Source organism: Lutra lutra, chromosome 1 (genome assembly GCF_902655055.1).
Source record: "Lutra lutra chromosome 1, mLutLut1.2, whole genome shotgun sequence".
In the NCBI taxonomy this organism is placed as follows: Eukaryota; Metazoa; Chordata; class Mammalia; order Carnivora; family Mustelidae; genus Lutra; species Lutra lutra.
In genome coordinates, this window is record NC_062278.1 from 83590413 (window position 1) to 83612264 (window position 21852).

The following is a 21852-nucleotide window of genomic DNA, read 5'->3' on the forward strand; positions in this document are numbered from 1 at the left end:
TCAAAATTTAAGCCAACTTTTAAAAAGATCTTTCATAACAAACTGAAGAGAGACAGTGAATCAACTAAGGTAGGACAGAACAGAACAGACAGTCCAAGGGATGTATGCAAAAAAAAAAAATGACACTGTAAAATTATAAATGGACAAGGACAAATTATTGGCGTATTAACTCAGGACAAAATCCCTAACTGGTTGGTGGAGATCAAGACCTTAAAAATGAAAGTGTAAAAGACAGGGGGGAAACTTACAGACTTTCCTTTTTGAAACAGAAGTTGATTTCCAGCCAGCGTAAAATAACGAGTTTTCCACCTTTTGATGAACTTCCATCTGACTTGCTTCTCTTTAAGTTTTCCTTCTATGAGAGGCTGGCCATCTTGATTTACAACTGTTGAAGGTAAGAGAATGATCATTTATTTCCCATTATTTATTTGGCAAGTGATCAAAAGTCAGAGTTGTACAATGAACCAGAACCCAGTAAGCGTATTTGGAAAGTATGCTAATAAATTATGAATTTGGTTAACCTTTCCCCCTTTGTCCCTAAAGGAATGCACAATTTAGATATGACAATGGGATCCTGTAGAAAGCCCTCATTGAGATTTTCAAAAGGAGTATGTTCACAAAAAGAGCATCTGGTTAGCAGTTTTTAAGGCATATTCCAATATCCAGCTTTCTGTGCTTAACTCTTATTTCATGAAATTCTGTTCACATGAACTGCTTAGAAGCATGCTTTATAACTAATCACAAACCAAGTACATTTAGCTATTGGGCAGCCAAAGCCCAAGCTGTGTCTCCAAAGATGTGTTTTTCCTGGAGACACAAAGTTGCAAGGGCAAATGTAACTCTTTTGAACACGGTATTTCCACTCTGGAACACATATACACCCTCTCCTTTCTGCATATGTCCATCTCTGCCCAATCAACAACTAATCATTCCATGAGTCAACTCAAATGTTGCTTCTTTGGGGGGGGAACTTCCCCAAACTCAGGCCAGAGTGGATTCACCTGCCATATGTTCTCACAGCCTCTGGCCTGTTTCTTTTACATCAAGCATCATTGGTAGACTGTTCTTGGTGTTTATCTGATTCAGGTCTGTCTTTCCCATTGAACCGAAAGCTCCATGAGGGCCTTTGCTTTGTTCACTGATATATCACCAGGGCATTCATATGGTACCTGGCAAATACAGGGGATCTGTAAGTATTTTTTATGTGAAAAGGTTAATTTTACAGTGAAGTAGAGTGTATAGAATTGCACATAACCATAGAATTAGAAGATCTGTTACAATGTCAAGAGTCAGAAGTTACAATGTTGAACTGAAGAATTTCATTCATTTTGTCAATTACATAAGATTCACTCTCCAGGATGTGGACAAAGGGAAACCTCTTACACTGTTGGTGGGAATGCAAGTTGGTGCAGCCACTTTGGAAAACAGTGTGGAGATTCCTTAAGAAATTAAAAATAGAGCTACCCTATGGCCCTGCAATTGCACTACTGGGTATATACCCCAGAGATACAGATGTAGTGAAAGAAGGGCCATCTGTACCCCAACGTTCATAGCAGCAATGGCCACAGTCGCCAAACTGTCAAAGGGCCAAGATGCCCTTCAACAGATGAATGGATAAAGAAGATATGGTCCATATATACAATGGAGTATTATGCCTCCATCAGAAAGGATGAATTCCCAACTTTTGTATCAACATGGACGGGACTGGAGGAGATTATGCTGAGTGAAATAAGTCAAGCAGAGAGAGTCAATTATCATATGGCTTCACTTATTTGTGGAACATAAGGAATAACATGGAGGACATTAAGAGAAAGAAAAGAAAAAGTGAATTGGGGGAAATCAGAGGGGGTGACAAAACGTGAGAGACTGGATTCTGAGAAACAAAATGAGGGTTTTGGGTAGGGTGGGGTGGGGGTAGTTGGGTGAGCCTGGTGGTGGTTATTGAGGAGGGCATGTATTGCATGGAGCACTGGGTGTGGTGTATAAACAATGAATCTTGGAACACTGAAAAAATAAAAATAAAATAAAAGATTCACTCTCTAAATTTATAAGTAAGCATCTGATTTCTAGGGATTATGATGATATATACTTACATATATTATGTTTAATTTTCATAGTAATAAAATGTGTTTCATCATTTGGAAATTTAGAGAATGTCTATTTGACCATATAAACACAACCTATTCTCCCTAAGCTACCATTTCTCTTTTCTAATATAGGTCTCATAACTACTTTAGACAAGGAGGATTTATCCACCTTGACAGGATTTTCAGGATAAGAATGATGAAATGTATGAAATGTATAGTTTTCACAAAGTTCTACTAAGGCAAGTTTGACATTCTCCACCCCATCTGATGACTATTCAGTCGGATATTCTTTTGTCAATCCCAAATTAAAGCTAAAACTGAAAATACTATCAAATATATTATTAGATAGTGATAGGACTATGATGAAAATAAAGTAGGGAGTGACCTGAGGATTAGTGCACACTCACATAGGTGGTCAGGAAAGAGCCTGGACATTTGAAAGGATCTTCAATCTGAGACTTTAGCATTGAGAAGTGTCTCCCATCTTATGAGAAGCTTCATGGTGACCTGTATTGTGCATAGCAGAGTATAGGGAAACCAGGAACTCAAGAATTATTGACTATCAATTTCAAAAGAATGATTTCAGGGGTGCCTGGGTGGCTCAGTCAGTTAGGTGTCTACCTTTAGCTCTCAGGTCATGATCCCAGGGTCCCAGGATCAAGTCCTGCATCAGGCTCCCTTCTCAGTGGGAAGTCTGCTTTTCCCTCTGCCCTTCACCCTGCTTGTGCTCTCTCTCTCTCAAATAAATAAATAAAATCTTAAAAAAAAAAAAAAGAAAAGAAAACGATTTCTGCTTTGCTTTACTTAGGAATCATCTGATTTAAAGTATTAAAGACCATATGCTCTTTGCAAATTTAATTGTCCCATAAACATGGTGCTTGCTTCCTTTGTGCGGTCTCTACACTCTGCAGTTACCTTGGATAAAGCACTTAGGACAGATGCTCTGTCTTTCTTGTGCTGTATGTCCTAGAGAGCCAGATCAGCCTTACAGTGTTGGCCTGGACCATGGGTTCAGTGTTTACTAACAGTGTGCTCTTGAGTCATGAAGGGGACAACAGTCTGTCTCAGAGGAGGAACAGAAGGTCCAAAGGGAGATCCAAGATAAAAAGAAAGCAAACTCCAAACAAACAAACAATGAAAGACCCAGGCTGAGACTTACATTAAAATCTTTCCTAAAACATCAATTTCCTATGCTTTTAAATGAGAAAAAATTGCTAATCTAATTATGATGGTCAAGGATTTTTTAATAAGAATTCTGTAGAGTTATACTTGAATTCTTTCAACTACAGTTTTCTGATCAGCAAAATACCAACTCTTCACAAAGATGATGAGATCAAAAGTCAAAATTAAGAAACTTATGTGAGTACACCAGGTAAGTAAGCACTACGGACCCCTCCATACTCCTCTTTTATTAGACTTTACTTCATAGTTTGTAATCACATTGCTTCCTCGCCATGGTTTTAATGGTAAGATGATTTAATGTAATGGCTTCATAACAGTACCTTTCTCTAGTTTCAATCTTCTATAGTTATTCAAAGAAGCATTAGAAATAGTCATGATGCCTGAGCTGATTAGAAATCGTGGTTGATTTAGGTAATATTTATGCTCATGGATCCTTCTGGATCTGACATAGGATATTAGCTTCAAATATTTCTCCTCAAGGCAGATCCAAATGTTGCACTTGGGTGCCTGGGTGGCTCAGTTGATTAAGCATCCGACTTGATTTCAGCTCAGGTCAAGATCTCAGGGTCGTGAGATCCAGCCCCACATTGGGGCTGCATGCACTGAGTGTGGAGCCTGCTTAAGAGTCTCTCTCTCTCCCCTTCCCTCTGCCTCTCCCCCACTTGCCCACATGTTCACTTGCTCTCTTTCTCTTAAAAAAAAAAAAAAAAAGACTTTACAAGTGTTGCACCCGAAGAGTATGTGACAGAAGTTTGCAAGGAGCACTTGGGAAAATAATTGAAGGAATTGCTTAAAGACACAGAGTGGATAGGATATCATACCCACAGACCTACATAATGACTATGTGACCATAATGACCATGACAGACTCAAGACAAAATGATAGGCTTACTGGAGCACAAAAGGATGAAGGACTGTTGAGAAATGCTGCTAAACAGAGGCTTTTCACTGTAGGGCCCCGTCAAAATTACCCCGGGGGAAAAGTCCATGGAAAGGCTTGTAGGAAGGGAATGTTAGCAGAACTTTAAAGAAGCTGCCTGTGAGGGCCCAATTTAGGCATCAGAGTCAGCTTCAGATAATTTTATAAAAACCAAGCTATTTGTAGCTTTAGGATTAATTCAAAAATAGTTTCAAAAGGCAAAAAATAAAGAGTTAAAATTTTTTCACTTACTATCCCATGTCTTAATTTTTTTTTCAATTATATCTAACATAGGCACAAGATGCCATGTGTCATTTTAATAGGTCTATTGCCCATATCATGTCCTTGTAAGCAATAATTCTCATGAAACACTGTCTTCATGATCAAAACAGGGAACCAATTCTTTCTAGGGATGATCATATTCTATTTCAAAAATAACACATGGAATGAGACTGTGAGAATGATCATGTGTCTGAAACTATCTTGTTCGCACATAACACATGCAGGATAAATAAATATTTTCTCTCTTGCCAATTAATTCATTAGTTCATTTAAAGTGCAACAATTTGACTAAGTATTCTCTACCAACCTGGATCTGTTCTTCTCTTTGTCAGTTGGCTGAAAAGCTATGGAATACTAAACTGAATTACTTTGAGCAATCGGAGCCCAAACTGTTACTGTGTTTATCAATTTAAAAGTCTTTCAGAGTGTCAACACAGATGTGTATACATTAATTGTATTTCTTTTGTGTAGCAAGAGTTGAAGATATTTATGCTGCTAAAAATGAATTTTGAAGGTATTGGTCTTACTCAGCATGAAGGTGGTGAGTCAGAGCAAAGTAATACCAGAGATCTTAAGCCTAAGGAGCCCCATGGCAAGAAGAGCAAAGCAATAAAGAATAGTCCTCTGATAAATAAAATCTTTAAAAAAAAAAAAAAAAAAAAGAATAGTCCTCTGTTCATCCGTCAACCACCCAGCCATCCCACCGCACTTTTGACCACAGATAAGCTGTAAGGCATTATGTTTAGATCTGCCAGCTTCAGAGTTCTTGGATTTATCATCTTGTAGGGGAGGTAAAGCATTTTACAAATTATACAGCTCAATGTGAATTTGGCGAGTGCCACTGAAGAAGGAAAAGCCAAGCACCATGACACTCAAAGAAAGGAAATTCTACTTCTGGCTGGGAGGAGGTGACATGGTAGCTGGGCCTGTACTAGGGAAGGAAAAAGGGTATTTAGGAAAAGGGCAGAAAAGGGCCGAAGTACAAGAGGGATGTGTAAGAGAGAGAACATGAAAAGAAAATAACCTAAAGAATATGGAAGGATCCATGAACTCAGAAGAAACTTCATAAAGCAGTTGCTCTCGGACAAAGTCATAGGTGGAGGGGGGCGGAGAGTGTGAAGGCAATGCAAGATTTTCTAGGTGTAAGATCCAGGAAAGAGACTGGGTAACAAACTGTCATGGTGAGGTCATATTGGAACTTAATTGCAGGTCTTTTTGAAGACTCATTAGAATGGACTTTGCTTTTCTTAAGGACTAAGCAGGAGCCTAGAGCCTGTGAAGGTCGAGCCAGCGTAGGCATGAAGTCCCCCTGGGCCCTAGATGGGATCATTTATGTATCACAGAGCGTCTCAGCAGGAAACAGAGGACACCTCAAGCTGGGTAATTGAGGGGAGTTAATGAAGGGACTATTTACACAGATGTGAGCAAGGTGTAGGAAAAGCACCATAGTACTCTGGGGTCAGGAAGCGTGGGAAGGCATAACATGCCTCTGTGTGAAGAAGAGATGGGAGAGAACAGTTAGGATTCAGACGGAAACCTGTATAGAGAACTGACTGACAGGAGCTGTGATCTTGGGCATAGGACACAGTCAACCTGCAGCCACCAAGCAGAGGGCAAGCTGGGAATAAATAACCCAACCTTGGTCTTCTCCCTCCCTCTGATTGTCTTTGTCACTAGCGGTCAACTGTAACTGAAAGCCGGAGGTAAGGGAGACTTAGCACACCCTGGAGAGGCACCTCTTCTTAACTGGGCAGAGGGAGCAGGAAAGCTTCTTGGAGTAAATGAGTCTGAGCTGAATTCTGAAGAACAAATAACAGTGAGGAAGGTGAAGGGAGAATAGGTATATTGAAAACACAAAAACAGAAACAAAAAACAGGCAAAAGGCCAAGGCTTAGAAAAGGCTCATGCAACGCCTTCTAGAAACTAACTCATTCTATGTGTTGGGAACCTGGTGGGAATTGGAAGGCCAGAGTTGGTGTGAAAGTCAAGGAAGTACCAGTCCTAAAGATCCTTGGACAGGATTTTGTCAGTTTTATCCAACTCTCTAGAGGTGTCATGCTTTACAACAGGGCCACCATGAACCGGTGTGTAGGTTGTTCACTGCACAAAAACAGGCAGCCAAGGTGGTGAGTAGAGGCTGAAATTCAGCTTGTATTTTGATGCTCAAGCCATACACCCCCAAGTAGATTTCATCCACCAGAAATAAAAACACACAAAAGTGTCATTAAGATTAACAATGGCCTTGCTTAACCAAATGCCTGGTGCATTGTAAGGGATCAATAAGTAGTAGCTACTATCATCATGATCATGATATCATCATCACCAACAACATAAAATGATCATCATCATGCTTTTATTGTGATGATGAACACTTGGTTTTTATAAATACCATAACCCAATGGCTCCAGGATAAAGCCTGTCTCCCTCCCTCAAATCAAGAATGTAGTAAAATCGGGGTGCCTGGGTGGCTCAGTGGGTTAAATCCTCTGCCTTCGGCTCAGGTCATGATCCCAGCATCCTGGGATCGAGCCCCGCGTCGGGCTCTCTGCTCAGCGAGGAGCCTGCTTTTCCCCTCTCTCTCTCTGCCTGCCTCTCTGCTTACTTGTGATCTCTGTCTAATGAATAAATTAAAAAAATCTTAAAAAAAAAAAAGAATGTAGTAAAATCTACATGAAGGTGTTAGGAATAAGGAGAGAATTCTTAGATAGTCTTTCCTGACTATTAAAGGTAAATATCTTCAAAAGAAGGCAAATTCTGGAAGAAAAAAATTATAGATCTCAAATACTTCACTTTTAAATAAGAACTGAGAAAAAGTGTTTCTTGTTGTTTGTTTTTTGTTGTTGTTGTTTTTTTTCCAATTTCCCTTGAAATTACTGCTTCTGGGAATTATAACTCTGATACCGTCTGTGGGGAATTTCTTTGTATGCATTGAGAGTCTCAGATTTACTTGAGTTCCCTTCCATGGCTTTACTGATTTTTTTGTATGCATGCCAGTTCTAATAAAGCCAACCCTAATTACAAAGGAAATGCCTAAAGAGGGATAGAAGTATTAGATGAGGAGGTCATAGAAGCCACATTTAGTAAACTCACTGTTTGTGGTTTTAGAAATCACTATGGATCATAACAAATGGTATGTTTCTAATGAATATCTAGGCAGTGTTTTAGGGGGTCATATTTCTTTATCAGAAGTGAATGAATGAGGAGGCATAATCCAACATAGATTTTGAAACATCCTACAAGATGCTGTGTGGTCCAGAATATGACAGACAAACTCAATTTGACAGCAGCCCTTTGAGGAGGACACTTTCACATGTAAATGAATGGTTTCCTTCATCAATAATTTTATATCCATCAAAACATAGTATGCTAAAACAAACAAACACAGGGCACCTGGGGGGCTCAATCAGTTAAATGTCTGCCTTTGGCTCAGGTCGTGATCCTGGAGTCCTTGGATCGAGCCCCACATTGAATCCCATATTGGGCTCCCTGCTCAGTAGGGAGTCATCTTCTCTCTCCCTCCACCCCTCACCCCACTCGTGCTCTATCTCAAATAAATAAATAAATAAAATCTTAAACAAAACAAAACAAAACAAAATAAAAAACATAGTATGCCTTTTAGGCTTCTCTGTCAATCACTGAACTATTTATCTAAAGAAACCTCAGAACTACTATTTTAGAAGCTTATAGAACAATGTTTTCCAGACTGTGTTCTGAGGACCACCTACACTGGAGTTACTTGCTGGTTTGTTACACGTACATTCCCAGGTGCTGCCCAAATCTACTGAATCATAATTTTGGGGTGGGGTGAGGGGGGCTTATATTTTTAACAAGATCCCCTGGTGATTCTCATGTAGCTCAAGAACTTCTAGGAAATAAAAGCAACTTCATGGTAGATGACAGTAATAGGTCACATAATACAAAAACCAGTTAAACTGCAAAACCAATAATGGGACAAAAATTGTTATGACAGGAGCGCCTGGGTGGCTCAGTGGGTTAAGCTGCTGCCTTCGGCTCAGGTCATGATCTCAGGGTCCTGGGATCGAGCCCCACATCGGGTTCTCTGCTCAGCAGGGAGCCTGCTTCCTCCTCTCTCTCTACCTGCCTCTCTGCCTGCTTGTGATCTCTCTCTGTCAAATAAATAAATAAAATCTTTAAAAAAAATTGTTATGACATTTCCATAAAATTAAAAAACAGGATAGCAGTATAAGATAACATGCATGTCTTTGGATTAAATCAATTGAGTTACAGAAAAAATGCTTAGAAACAGTATTCATGGAATTTGGCTTATTTTTTATATCATCAGTGAAACGAAAATTCTAAAGCCACTTGCTATGAAGGTAATCTGTTCACTAGTTTTGTTTTGTTTTAAGATTTTATTTATTTATTTGACAGGCAGAGATCACAAGTAGGCAAAGAGGCAGGCAGAGAGAGAGAGAGAGGAGGAAGCAGGCTCACAGCTGAGCAGAGAGCCCGATGTGGGGCTTGTTCCCAGGACCCTGGAACATGACCTGAGCCGAAGACAAAGGCTTTAACCCACTGAGCAACAAGCACCCCCTGTTCACTAGTTTTGTGCAGCAAGCATGATATACTTTAATGCCTTCATGGGAAGCTATCAATGAAGACTGGCCCAGACTTGCCCATTAGGACTGTAGGGACCAATGGGAAAATATTAGGGAGAATGGAAGTGAATAAAGATAATTGTTCAACTTTAGGATGGAACTTTGAATGAGAAGGATTTCACACATGTTTCTTGGGTGCACACTGCCATTCCATTAATATGAATTAATTGTCTTGCTGGCAAAACTGGCCATAGGATTTAGACAGTTGTAAATGTTGACCGCCTGTGTACTGCAGAGCTGCTTTCCTTGCACAGGGAAAAACAGATATGACATACTTTCTTGTCCACTTGTTTGGGTTGTGTAAATTGAGCACATCCTAGCCATTGTCCCAGCTCCCTGTACATTCTTGGCATATTAGAACATTCTAAGGTGTTGTCTGCAATGCTTTCATAGAATTGATTAAGCACAAGTTCTTGTTAAGCACAAGCACAAGCATCTGTTGTGGTTCAAATCTTTTGGCAATAAATAGAAGTTGGAAGCTTTATCTGTAACACGTATACACGTATGCCATCATGCTTTGTGTGTGTGTTTGATATTTATATATATATATTTATATATGATATTTGGATATATTTATATATAATATATAATATGTAATTATTATATATTTGTATTATATATAAATAAAATGATATCCCATATTACTTTTGAAAAGAACTTATTTAAGAAGATACTATTTATTCAAAGAATATATTTGGCACAAAAATTATACTCAAAATGTTATTATATAATACCTTTGTCTCTTAAAATGAATCACTGTGAATTCATTAATTTGTTTTTTGCCACCATTTACCTGAGAAAAATTTTACTAAAAATTTTCTGAGATGATACAAACTTTGGATATTCATTTATTTGGTAAATATTTATTGAGCATTGTGTGCTAGGGGCTGAAGATGGATGGATGAGGAGAGCTCCCTTCATAGACTTTACTATTTACCAGAGGAAATAGACATTAATCAAATAGCCACAAATAAAAACACAAGACAGCAGGTGTAACAACTGTCATGAGTAGAAGTCTGAAAGGCTTTGAGGACCTTAGTATTAGGGAGATCACAGAAGGTTTCCCCGTGGCAGTGAATCTGAATTGTAATGGGAAGGCTAAGATCTCTATTAACCAGATAAGGAGGGGAGGAAGTGACAGGAAGAAGCATGGTGTGTATGGGAAACTGAAAGAAGATCCTTCTAGCCTGAGTGGAAAGACAATAGATGACACATGGGAAAAGATGAGGCTGCAGAGGATGGGAAAGACCATTGCATGTGAGGCTGTGAGGGGCATATTATAGAATCTGGTCTTTAAGCTAAAAGCTGTGGAAAGCTGTTGTAAGGTTTCATGCAGGGGAGTAGCCCTATCAGAGTTGCATTTTGAAGAGACCATTCTGGCTGCAACATGGGAGGCTGACTGGCAGGATCAGCCAGACAAAGGCCTTATCAAAAAGGAGAATTACAGACCAATATCACTGATGAACATGGATGCAAAAATTCTCACCAAAACACTAGCAGATAGGATCCAACAATACATTAAAAGGATTATTCACCACGACCAGGTGGGATTTATTCCTGGAATGCAAGGATGGTTCAACATCTGGAAATCAATTAATGTGATACACTACATACATAAAAGATAGAACAAGAACCATATGATTCTCTCAATTGATGCAGAAAAAGCACTTGACAAAATACAGGATCCTTTCTTGGATTAAAACTCTCCACAGTATAGGGATAGAGTGAACATACTTCAATGTCATAAAAAAACATCTAAGAAAAGCCCACAGCAAATACCATTCTCAAGGGTGAAAAACTGAGAACTTTCTCCCATAAGGTCAGGAAAATGACAGGGAGGCCCAATCTTACCATTGTTATTCAACATAGTACTAGGGGTCCTACCCTCACCAATCAGGCAACAAAAAGAAATAAAAGGCATTCAAATTGGGAAAGAGGAAGTCAAACTCTCACTCTTTGCAGATGACATGATGCTTTATGCCAAAAGACTCCGCCCTAAAATTGCTAGATCTCATATAGGAATTCAGCAATATGGTAGGATATAAAATCTAGGCATAGAAATCAGTTGCATTTCTATACACTAACAATGAAACAGAAGAAAGAGAAATTAAGGAATCCAATATACTAATGCATTAAAAACCAAAAGATACCTAGGAATAAGCCTAATCTAAGAGGTTAAGGATCTGTACTCTGAAAACTACAGAACACTTATGAAAGAAACTGAGGAAGACACAAAGAAATAGGAAAACATTCCATGCTCATGGATTAGAAGAATAAACATTGTTAAAATGTCTGTGCTACTCAGAGCAATCTACATATTCAATGCAATCCCTGTCAAAATACTGGTATTTTTCACAGAGCTGGAACAAATAATCCTAAAATTTTTATGGAACTAGGAAAGAGTCCAAATAGCCAGAGGAATATTGAAAAAGAAAAGCAAATCTGGGGCCATCACAGTGCTGGACTTCAAGCTCTATTACAAAGCTGTAAACATCAAGGCAGCATGGTACTGGCACAAAAACAGACATAGATCAATGGAACAGAAGAGAGAGCCCAGGGGTGCCTGGGTGGCTCAGTGGGTTAAGCCTCTGCCTTCGACTCAGGTCATGATCTCAGGGTCCTGGGATCAAGCCCCACATTGAGCCCCTCGTTGAGCCCCGCACTGGGCTTTCTGCTCAACAGGGAGCCTGCTTCCCCCTCTCTCGTTGCCTGCCTCTCTGACTACTTGTGAACTCTCTGTGTCAAATAAATAAATAAAATCTTCAAAAAAAAAAAAAAAAGAATAGCAAGCCCAAAAATGAACCCCCCTAATCTATGGCCAACTAATCTTCAACAAGGTAGGAAAGAATATCCAATGGAAAAAGGACAGTCTCTTCAGCAAATGGTGTTAGGAAAACTGGACAGCCACATGCAGAAAAATGAGACTGGACGATTTTCTTATACCATACACAAAGATAAACTCAAAATGGATGAAAGGTATAACTGAGACAGGAATGCTTCAAAATTCTAGAGGAAAGCACAGTCGGCAACCTTTTCAACCTCTGCCACAGCAACTTCTTCCTGGACTTGTCTCCCAAGGCAAGGGAAACAAAAGAAAAAATGAACTTGGGATTTCATCAAGATAAAAAGCTTTTGCACATCAAAGGAAATAGTCGACAAAACCAAAACACAGCCTACAGAATGGGAGAAGATTTTTACAAATGTCTTAGCAGTAAAGAGCTAATACCCAAGATTTATAAAGAACTTAACAGACTCAACACATACAAAACAAATAGTCCAGTCAAGAAATGGGCAGAAGACGTGAACAGACATTTCTCCAAAGTAGACATACAAATGGCCAACAGACACATGAAAAAAAAATACTCACCATCCCTCAATATCAGGGAAATACAAATCAAAACCACAATGAGATATAACACCAGTTAGAATGGCTAAAATTAAGCAAGGAAACAACAGATGTTGGTGAGGATGTGGAGAAAGGGGAACTCTCTTACACTGTTGTCAGGAATGCAAGCTGGTACAGCCACTGTGGAAAACAGTATAGAGATATTCTTCAAGAAGTTGTAAATAGAGCTATGTGCGACACAGCTATTACACTACTGGTATTTACCCAAAGAATACAAACATACTGGTATGTACCCAAAGAATACAAATCTTGTATTTGTATTCTACTACTACTACTACATACCATACCATACACTACTGGTATGTACCCAAAGAATACAAATCTTGAGATTCAAAGGGACACCTGCACCCCAATGTTTATAGCAGCGATATCCAAAATAGCAAAACTATGGAAAGAGCCCAGATGATCACTGACAGATGAATAGATAAAGAAAATTTTATATATAAATATATATATATAATATATATAGATATATATAGATAAAGTTTTATATGTATAAACTTTTATATGTATATACTATGCATATATATGTATAGTATATGTATATGTATAAAACTTTATATGTATAAACTTTTTATATGTATAAACTTCTTTATATATAGCTATATGTTATATATATATACACACATATGGTGAAAGATATACATATAATATATACATATAATGAAATATTACTCAGCCATCAAAAAGAATGAAATCTTATCATTTACAACAACATGGATGGAACTGGATTGTATTATGCTAAGCAAAATAAGTCAATCAGAGAAAGACAATTATCATATAGTTTTACTCATATGTGGAATTTAAGAAACAAAACCAGAGGATCATAGGCAAAGGGAGGGGAAAAATAAAATAAGACAAACTTGGAGAGGGAGGCAAGTATAAGAGATTCTTAATTCCAGGAAACAAACTGAGGGTTGCTGGAGGGCAGGTGGGTGGGGTGATGGGATAAAAACGTGATGAGCATTAAGGAGTGCACATGATTTAATGAGTACTGGGAGTTAAATGCAGTGGGTGAGTAACTGAACTCTACATCTGAAACTATTGTTACACTATATGTTAACTAATTGAGTTTAAATAAAATAAGTTAAAAAAAAAAGCCAATGGGAGGATTCAGTTGGGAAGAAGAAACAGAATATGTAAGAAAGGGTGATGTGTATGAGAAGGTGGGAAGGATGAGATCCTTTACAAAATATCACCACCTTCTTGAGATATTTGATGACTTTCTGTGGCTGCTAAAAGCACCTGTATGTTATTTATATAGGTGAGTGCGTGGCTAAAAAACAAATTTCTTTCCTAATGTGTTTATATAGGTAAATAAGTTAGGGTTACTCTGAAAGGTGATGACTAGAGTTCCTTTGAAATATATTAAGTGCTTTATTTTGGAGGGACATAAAATTTTTTTTAAATCAATGTTATCTTAAGCCTGTGTAGCGATAAGAGACTGAGTTACTCACTCTAGTCTGCCTTTTTTTTTTTTTTTAAATTTTATTTATTTATTTCACAGGCAGAGATCACAAGTAGGCAAAGAGACAGGCAGAGAGAGAGAGAGGGAAGCAGGCTCCCTGCCGAGCAAAGAGCCCGATGTGGGGCTCAATCCCGGGGACCGGAAGATCATGACCTGAGCTGAAGGCAGAGGTTTAACCCACTGAGCCACCCAGGTGCCCCTCTAGTTTGCCTTTTGAAAGCATGTTTCTCCTCCTGCATAGATTGGCTGGAGTCAACTGATTCTCCAAGTGGAAAAGGACACATTTCTATGTACGATGATTTATTTGTGGAGAACCACAGGGTGACTAATGCTTGACTGCCAGTATAAGGCCTATCAGACCCTTTTATCCTATTTCAAGATAGGATTGTTGACCTGACATGAAAAGGCAGAAGGATTAGGTAGTGATGGGAGACGAAGAATAGAAATCAAGCCCTGAAGGGGGCTAGGTTACTGATCTCAGCTCATTTCCCACTGAGGCTCACGTGTTACTAGCAAGTTTACTATGGACTCTGTGTGTATGTGTGTATTGAAAGCTTTTAGTAAAACATTAGATCTGGGTATGTTAAAATCCCACGTACAGTAACATTTTCTTCTTATAAACATTTATTTCGCAAAAGTTGCTCCTTTAAGTTTTCAGTTCAGGGTTTATTTAATTTTGAGAAAGCATTAGATTTGAAATTTGCATTTCACAACAAATCCTCTATCTTCCATAGTCATCCTATCACTTAACACTCTCCATGAATTACTCAATAGTCCATCCATACGCCAAATACTTGTTGGGCACTACTGTACGCTGGGTACTGGGTAGGGCATACAAGGATGAAGAATCGCCCCTGCTTCACCGTTCAGTGGGGGAGATTGATAAGAACAAGCCCAGAAGTGTGGGCAGAGAACAGAAAGAACAGACGAGAGGAATCTATTATCTGGGGTGGTGGTGTGTCTGTGTATATTGTGTGTGCGCCCACGTGCAAGCATGTGTGTGTTGTGAGAGAGAGAGGTGAGTGTGTGGTGGGAAGGTTTAAAAGAGAGAGGCATGCCCATGCTAGAAAGGCATAAAACAGGAAAATGGGAAGAGGAGGAAAAGGAAAATGATTTTAGGATAATGATTTATCTGAGTCAATATGTGTGTCTTTATTTTGTCATTACTAGAAAGTATCTTTGCATAACAAGCTGGGTTCAGTTTGATGTAAGGAATGCGTATTCAGTAGTCACTAGCAGTAGATAAATATGAACACAAGCACCACATTGCTTTTGGTGCTCAAACAACACTGAGCACGTAAGACAGTGTTCTAACATATGTAGTAGGAGGGAAGGCCTCACATGACAAACCTAGCCACCACACAAATCCAAAGTGGGGCTTTCTTCTTGTCACCTCCAAAGTACTGTGAATGTTGACCATGAAATTCAATGGAAAAGTTTCATATTAATGGACTCACAAAGCTATTTGCGGCCTCTGACCTCGGAGGTCATAATCCTGTTCTCACATAGGCATCTGAGTGGAGAGTTAGCCAGCCCACGCTGAAGGCGTCCGGCAAACGAAAGCCACAAAGGCTATTACCAGTTACCCAGCAGGTGTGAAGAAAATCTCCTCACAAGAGGCCTTTCTTTACTTGCTATCATTTGGAAACCAACTCTGTTTGCCCATGTGATAAAACAGACAGCATGGTTTTATAGCACAAAGATTTGAAATCAAGTTCTAAAGAGGAATCCTGAAAGAAGGTCGTCTGAAAAAAGACATGCTTTCATTTTCTTTCATACGCTAAGGAGCCCTCCTACACAAATACATTCAACATCCAAGTATCTAGTGACTAAGAGAGTAATCACACGGGGAAGCAATCTGATTTACAGAGGAGGACACCCGTGCCAAAACCAAGATGTCTCTAAGTTATTTTTTGTTGGGTGTAAGAACAAGAAATGTCTCAAGTGTCTCAAGAAATAAGAGTGAAAGTCACGACCTAGTTCTTCCTCTTCCTTTTGACAAATGTGACTGAACAGAGAGCCAGATGTGTTCCAGGATGGCCGAGCTGACTCACTATTACTACTAACATGCACTTGCAGTTCCAAGACATGAGGCCAACTGATAAAGGGGATTTGCTTGGTTTTCCAGAAGGAAGTTCTGTTCTGTTCTATTCACTTGCTCAATCTCGATTCTCTCTTTCATGAGGAGTACAGGGATGGGCAATAAACACCACCAAGCAAATCTCAGAGGATTCTTGAGTTATTCCAGTGATTTGCTAATCGTGGACTCTGTACTTTTATAAAATGATTATCGGAAACTGAATCAGCAATCGGAGGGATTAGAAATAACTTTCACTGTAACCGTTTCCCTCACGTAATCATTTCCCACACATGATCACACCAAAGCCCCTCTTCTTTAAGTGGAATAAGTCAGCAGGGAGGAAGGTATTATAACATTGTGAAATAATCGGTCTTGGAATTTCAAATAGTCCATGTCCTTAAGTTGGATTTGCCCAAGAGGCGGGAATTTCAGGTTCAGGAATTAATCTGCATTAAATCTTGGTTCTACCTCTTGGTAGCTTTGTGACCTTGGGGAAATTACTTAACTTCTTTGTGTTTCAGTCTCCTCATCTATAAAATGGAGTCAATAATAATGAGAAAAATTTTTAACTCATAGTTAGCATGATAAACGACAGTAATTATAATAATTTTAGGATCTTTAGCCTATTCTAGCCTTCATTTTCCTCTGAATTCATCTGTACCTAACTAGATTCAAAGTGCATTTTACTGACTTAGTAGATATTAAATGCCTGTGAATTTCTGTATGTTGATAAGCGTGTTAGTGGGTGATAAGATTTTGATCTGAAGAAGGGAATGTACTTAGGTGACCACATAAGCCAGATGATTTTCTGTCAATTTCTGAATGAGTCCCATAGTTTAGGGTACACACTGTTAAGAAGGATTTATATTTTAGGATGTCTTTCCTGATGTCTAATTGAAATTTTCTAAATGCCTCACGTTTTATTCCTCACTTACGGAGATACTGAATAGCATCTTTTTTTTCTATACTGAAACAATGAATACTTGACAGCAATTGTTGTATCATTTGTCAATACTTAAATAAAAAACCCAAATCCATTTAAAAAATTTCTTTTGCCTTAGACTCCAACCCTGCTTCTTTAAACCCCATCCTCTCTGAGGCTAAACCTTGTGAGGGGCATCTGGATCCTTCAGGGGCACCGATTAAAACCCAGAATGGTAACAGGACTCAGGCACAGTATGTCAGGTGCTACATTAGGGAAGTGGGCCACTTGTTTTATATCTACTGACTTCTCTCAAGGAGGAAAGAAGCACCAACCTCCATTTACTAGATTCACAATGCACTGGGTATGGTATAGTGATATATTTGATTTGATTAACACATAACCACAGTTTTGAAACATCTTATTTTAACACTCGAGGTGTATCTGATGTTGCCATTCCCAAATATTATTCATTCATTCACTCACTCAGCAAGTATTCATTGCGTGCCATAAACATATTAGGGTGTTTGCTAGACTTTTCCATATATACTGGCTGACCCTAACTGGATTCTGAATCCTTTCAGAGTGGAGATTTTGCACCTTACTCATATTTTGTCCCAAGTCACAGCCTGTAGAAGACATTCGACCAAGGCAACACACATACTTACATAAATGAACAGTGGGATGCAGGTACTATGCTTGCTGTGTGTAACCAAACAATAAAATATTTATTCCTAGTTATTCCTTGACCATATTTAAACTCACAATTGAAGAACATGAAGGCAGCCATCATCTCCATGAATAATGTGTTAGCGGTATTATGTCAGACCTTTCATATATATGAAATGTATAACCTATACCCTTATATCAAAACAAGATGAGATCAACAACCTACATAAATTTTTCAGGGAATCGGGAGTTCTTGGTGAAAATTATAGTTTAAAATAAGATTTCTTGCAGGCTTGCATCCCCTTTTATGTAGCAAAAGGAAATGAGCAAAGAAATGTAACCACACGGAAGTTTTTGGGGCCAAACATTTTGATTCAATATGTTCTATTATAAAATATTTGGCTTTGTTTGAGTCTTTATTGCTGTGTATTCTCAGTCTTTATTTAACGGGGAGAAACACAAGTAAGAAAGAGTAAATTGCAAAATGTCCTTTTCAAGTGTATGGCAGCGAATTTGAGAAAACATATATTAAAGGAACACTTTGTGTTTCTAACTTCCAGACCCTTCTTGGAGGCCTCCATTGGCCAGAAATGCTGAAATGTTTATTGAACTAAGGACTCAGCTGACTTGGAATGAGAATTCTTAAGAGTCTCTCAGAGCCACCTAAGATAAGTGCCTTACTTCACCATGTTCTCAAATAAAGTTTCTTTTACGCCCTGTCTTTTTCATAGGTGAAGTCAGGTTTAATTAGAAAGTTTTATAATGGAGACTTTCAATTCCCCAATTTCTTATTTGCCCAAATTAACTTATTAAAATTGGGGTGTTCACTCTGGCATCAGCTCAACACAGACTCTGTAATGGGCCAACAATCTGTGCCTCACAGGGGCCGCCATCCTTCACTGCCAGCTTCCTCCAGCCACAACCTTTTCTTTGGGGGAAGACCTTTTAATTGGTCCCTCTCAGAGCCCCTCTCATCCCCATCTGGCCAAATAAAGACACTTTTTTTCCATTCAGCCTTACCTTCTCAGCAGTTAGCAAGAGAACAGACTTGCCACAATGGATAATCTTTAAGAGGTCCCCAAATCCTAAAATGGAGGTTACGGATATAAGGGCTGTATGTGGGGGGGGTTGTCACCCGTGGCTCTCTAGAGAATGGATCACCTACAAAGTGGATTTTCAACGGGGTTTGAACACTGTTCTCTTAGTTGAAACTGCAGTTCGTGAGCAGTGTCCGTGTTGAGAAGTCTGGGTCCTCTCAGAAGGCAAGTGAGTGATGAAATAGTCCATTTCCAAGGACAGCATAACTTTCTGAAGACAGACATATTACCGACCTAATTCCACTGGTCCTATTGGGACATGCGTAATGAGGAGGCAGAGCGGTGGAATGTTAACCATGGCCCCTGGAGTCAGCTTGGGTTCAAATCCTACTATTGTTCATTTATTACCTGTGTGACCTCAGTTAATCAAATTGCTCTGTGCCTCAGTTTCCCCATCAGTGAAATGGAGATAATGTTAGTACCAACCTGATAAGATCATTGTAAATGTTAATGAACTATACCTAACACATTTAGCAAGGGCTGGGCTCATATTCACTAATAATTGTTACTTTTAGGCAAGGTCAGTAGACCAAATTCCTTGGGCAGCAGAAAGGGAGTGAGAGGGCAAAGAACAGCTATGAAGGTATTCCTCAAATCCTCACTCTTCAAAAGTTTCACTTTTTATGTAGCTCCATCACGAAACAGGAGTGTGAGGGATGACCTCGAGATGACAGGGTTGGTGCCTGCATTCACTCCCTCAGTCTGATCTCCTTCCTTCGGGGCTTTTGAGAGTTTGGTTGTTTTTCTCTAACCCTCGGGTCACCTGGGCTGATATGAATGCTTTCAGGGCAAAACAGTCTGTACAGCTTCCTTGATAACTACATACAGGTTAGGTGTCGCTTCTCTTGCTTGTTTCTGGCTTATGTGTCTTTACCTTTCCACATCTTCCCTTTCTCTCACTCCCACTTTGGTGAGATACCTTTCCCAGCACAAGGCAGAGGCGATCAGGCACCCCTCTGTGTATTATTACAACATAGGATGTGAGACGAAGGCCAATGAGAAATGCAGGGCTCAGAGGTCTCTGTGAATCCCAGGGGCACGAGCGATTCTGAGCAGCAAGTGGACGGGAGAGGTCTCTCACCGGTCGCTTTCTCGGGATTGTTGCACATGAAGCATTGCCACGCTCCTGCCGCTTCGCTGAAGCCAAATACATCAAAGAATCTCACTTCTTCCAGATGGAGCTGTACCTGGTCCAGATCCTGTTCCAGGAACACAAAGCACAAAGAACCCATAAGCTGATCTGCCTGCTAAGTAGCATTCTGGGACTTAAAGAAGGGACATGGGAGTAGGGTGGCCAGTGCTCAGACTTGGTGCTAAGGACAAGGAAGGAGCAGTGAGAAAACCTCTACTGGCCCATCCTGCACGACCGCAGCCATCGCAAGCCCTTCCAAGGGAGTTCTCTGCAATGTGGAGGGCAGTGAGCTTGGGCCTCAGGGTTGGGGGTGAGGCCTGAAGTGGCCCAGCATTTTCTTGCATCTAATGTCTGCTCCAGACATTAGAGGGATAAAAAGGAGGGGGAGCTATGTGGCAATGTGGTTGAAAGGAATGCTACGGGGGAGTTTGTCTTTTATGTACAGTTTGCGTAAAGTTGAGAATTGAGTATCCATCTCAAAAAATTATTTTTGTTAGGCTAGCTTTGCAGGGGGCTGATGGGAAATGTGTGGGAGAGGGTTTAATCCCTCAGCCCTTGGCTCTGGCACTGTTTCAGTTCTACCTTTTATCTTAAGATTATATGCAAATCTTGCATTATATTCCATGATATGGCTGTATTGATTTTAATGGAAAATAATGTCTTAAACTACTTATCAGTAAATTAATTTTCCCCCTCCCAATAGCTGAATTGAATTGATGCACCAAGAAGACTGTCCTTGTCTTATGTGCCCCGTGTCATTGTGCCAATGCATTCCTACTTAAGAGGCAGAGGAGAGAGGTTCCATTACACTGCAAATGGATGGAATACGATTAGCCTAACCAAATTAAATAGCTCTACTGTCCTCCTGAGGCTTTCCTATTATGTAAATGACTTGTAGCCTCTGCTACGGGGTGGTCAGAACTGCACTCTTAAAAGCTTGCTTTCCTAAGAGGGATTTAATGTCTTTGCCAGCTAGCCTTACACATGCCCAGTTGATGGACATGTTTGTCCTCTGTTAAGTTGAGATTTTATTCCCTTTCCTCTGGTCCACACGCTGTGATCTTCTACCCAGAGTAACAGCGTAAGCCCGAGAGCCCCAGGGATGGAGGCTCTGTGTGTGCTGCTTCTGATGGATCTAAAATAGAGAATGGGCAAGTGGCTTCCTAGTTTCTACTCCAAAGTTCCTGTTTCCCAGGTCTGCATTTCTTTTCTTTTTTTTTTTTTTTTTTTAGAGAGAGATCAGAGGTAGGCAGAGAAGCAGGCAGAGAGAGAGGAGGAAGCAGGCTCCCTGCCAAGCAGAGAGCCCGATGCGGGGCTCGATCCCAGGACCCTGGGATCATGACCCGAGCGAAGGCAGAGGCTTTAACCCACTGAGCCACCCAGGTGCCCCTCTTTTTTTTTTTTTTAAGATTTTTTATTTATTTATCTGACAGAGAGAGAGATCACAAGCAGGCAGAGAGGCAGGCAGAGAGAGAGGAGGAAGCAGGCTCCCTACTGAGCAGAGAGCCCAATGTGGGGCTCGATCCCAGGACCCTGGGATCATGACCTGAGCCGAAGGCAGAGGCTTTAACCCACTGAGCCACCCAGGCGCCCCCCAGGTCTGCATTTCTTGACAGAGGTGAGAAATATGCCAAACTCTAAGCTCCTTGGGAGAATGAACATCCACTTTGTTCAAAGTTGTAGTCCGAGAATCTAGTCCAGCATTAGGAATGGATTCACAGCAATGGCTTGCAAGCCCAATGTAAAGTTTTCCAATGACCTATGTGAAAGTATTATGAACATTTAAAGGGGATTATTTAAGAGCACATTTATATTCACTGGAACATAAACACAATGAAGGCAGGGATTTTCTCTGTTATAATGGCTATTATGATCTCAGCACTAAAAATGCCTATCACATAAGCAAGCATTAAATAAATATTTGTAGAATAAAGAAAGGCATAAACTGGGACTAGAAATAAATACTTTTCAGCACTCTTTATTAAGACCA

At 39.8% G+C, this 21852-nt stretch overlaps 1 protein-coding gene across 7 annotated transcripts in view; it reads right to left on the reverse strand.

The window, feature by feature from the left end:
- Positions 1-21852, reverse strand: part of VEPH1 (ventricular zone expressed PH domain containing 1) — a 254978-nt gene that overhangs the window by 16151 nt on the left and 216975 nt on the right. For all 7 annotated transcript variants that reach the window (XR_007127157.1, XM_047728863.1, XM_047728862.1 and 4 more), the window contains 2 exons: positions 19812-19929; positions 249-385 (listed from right to left, as the gene is read on the reverse strand). Coding sequence is in view for 6 of the 7 variants with exons in the window: in XM_047728863.1 (XP_047584819.1) it covers positions 249-385; positions 19812-19929 (255 nt within the window). In the remaining variant the exon portion in view is untranslated. The remainder of the gene's footprint in view (positions 1-248; positions 386-19811; positions 19930-21852) is intronic.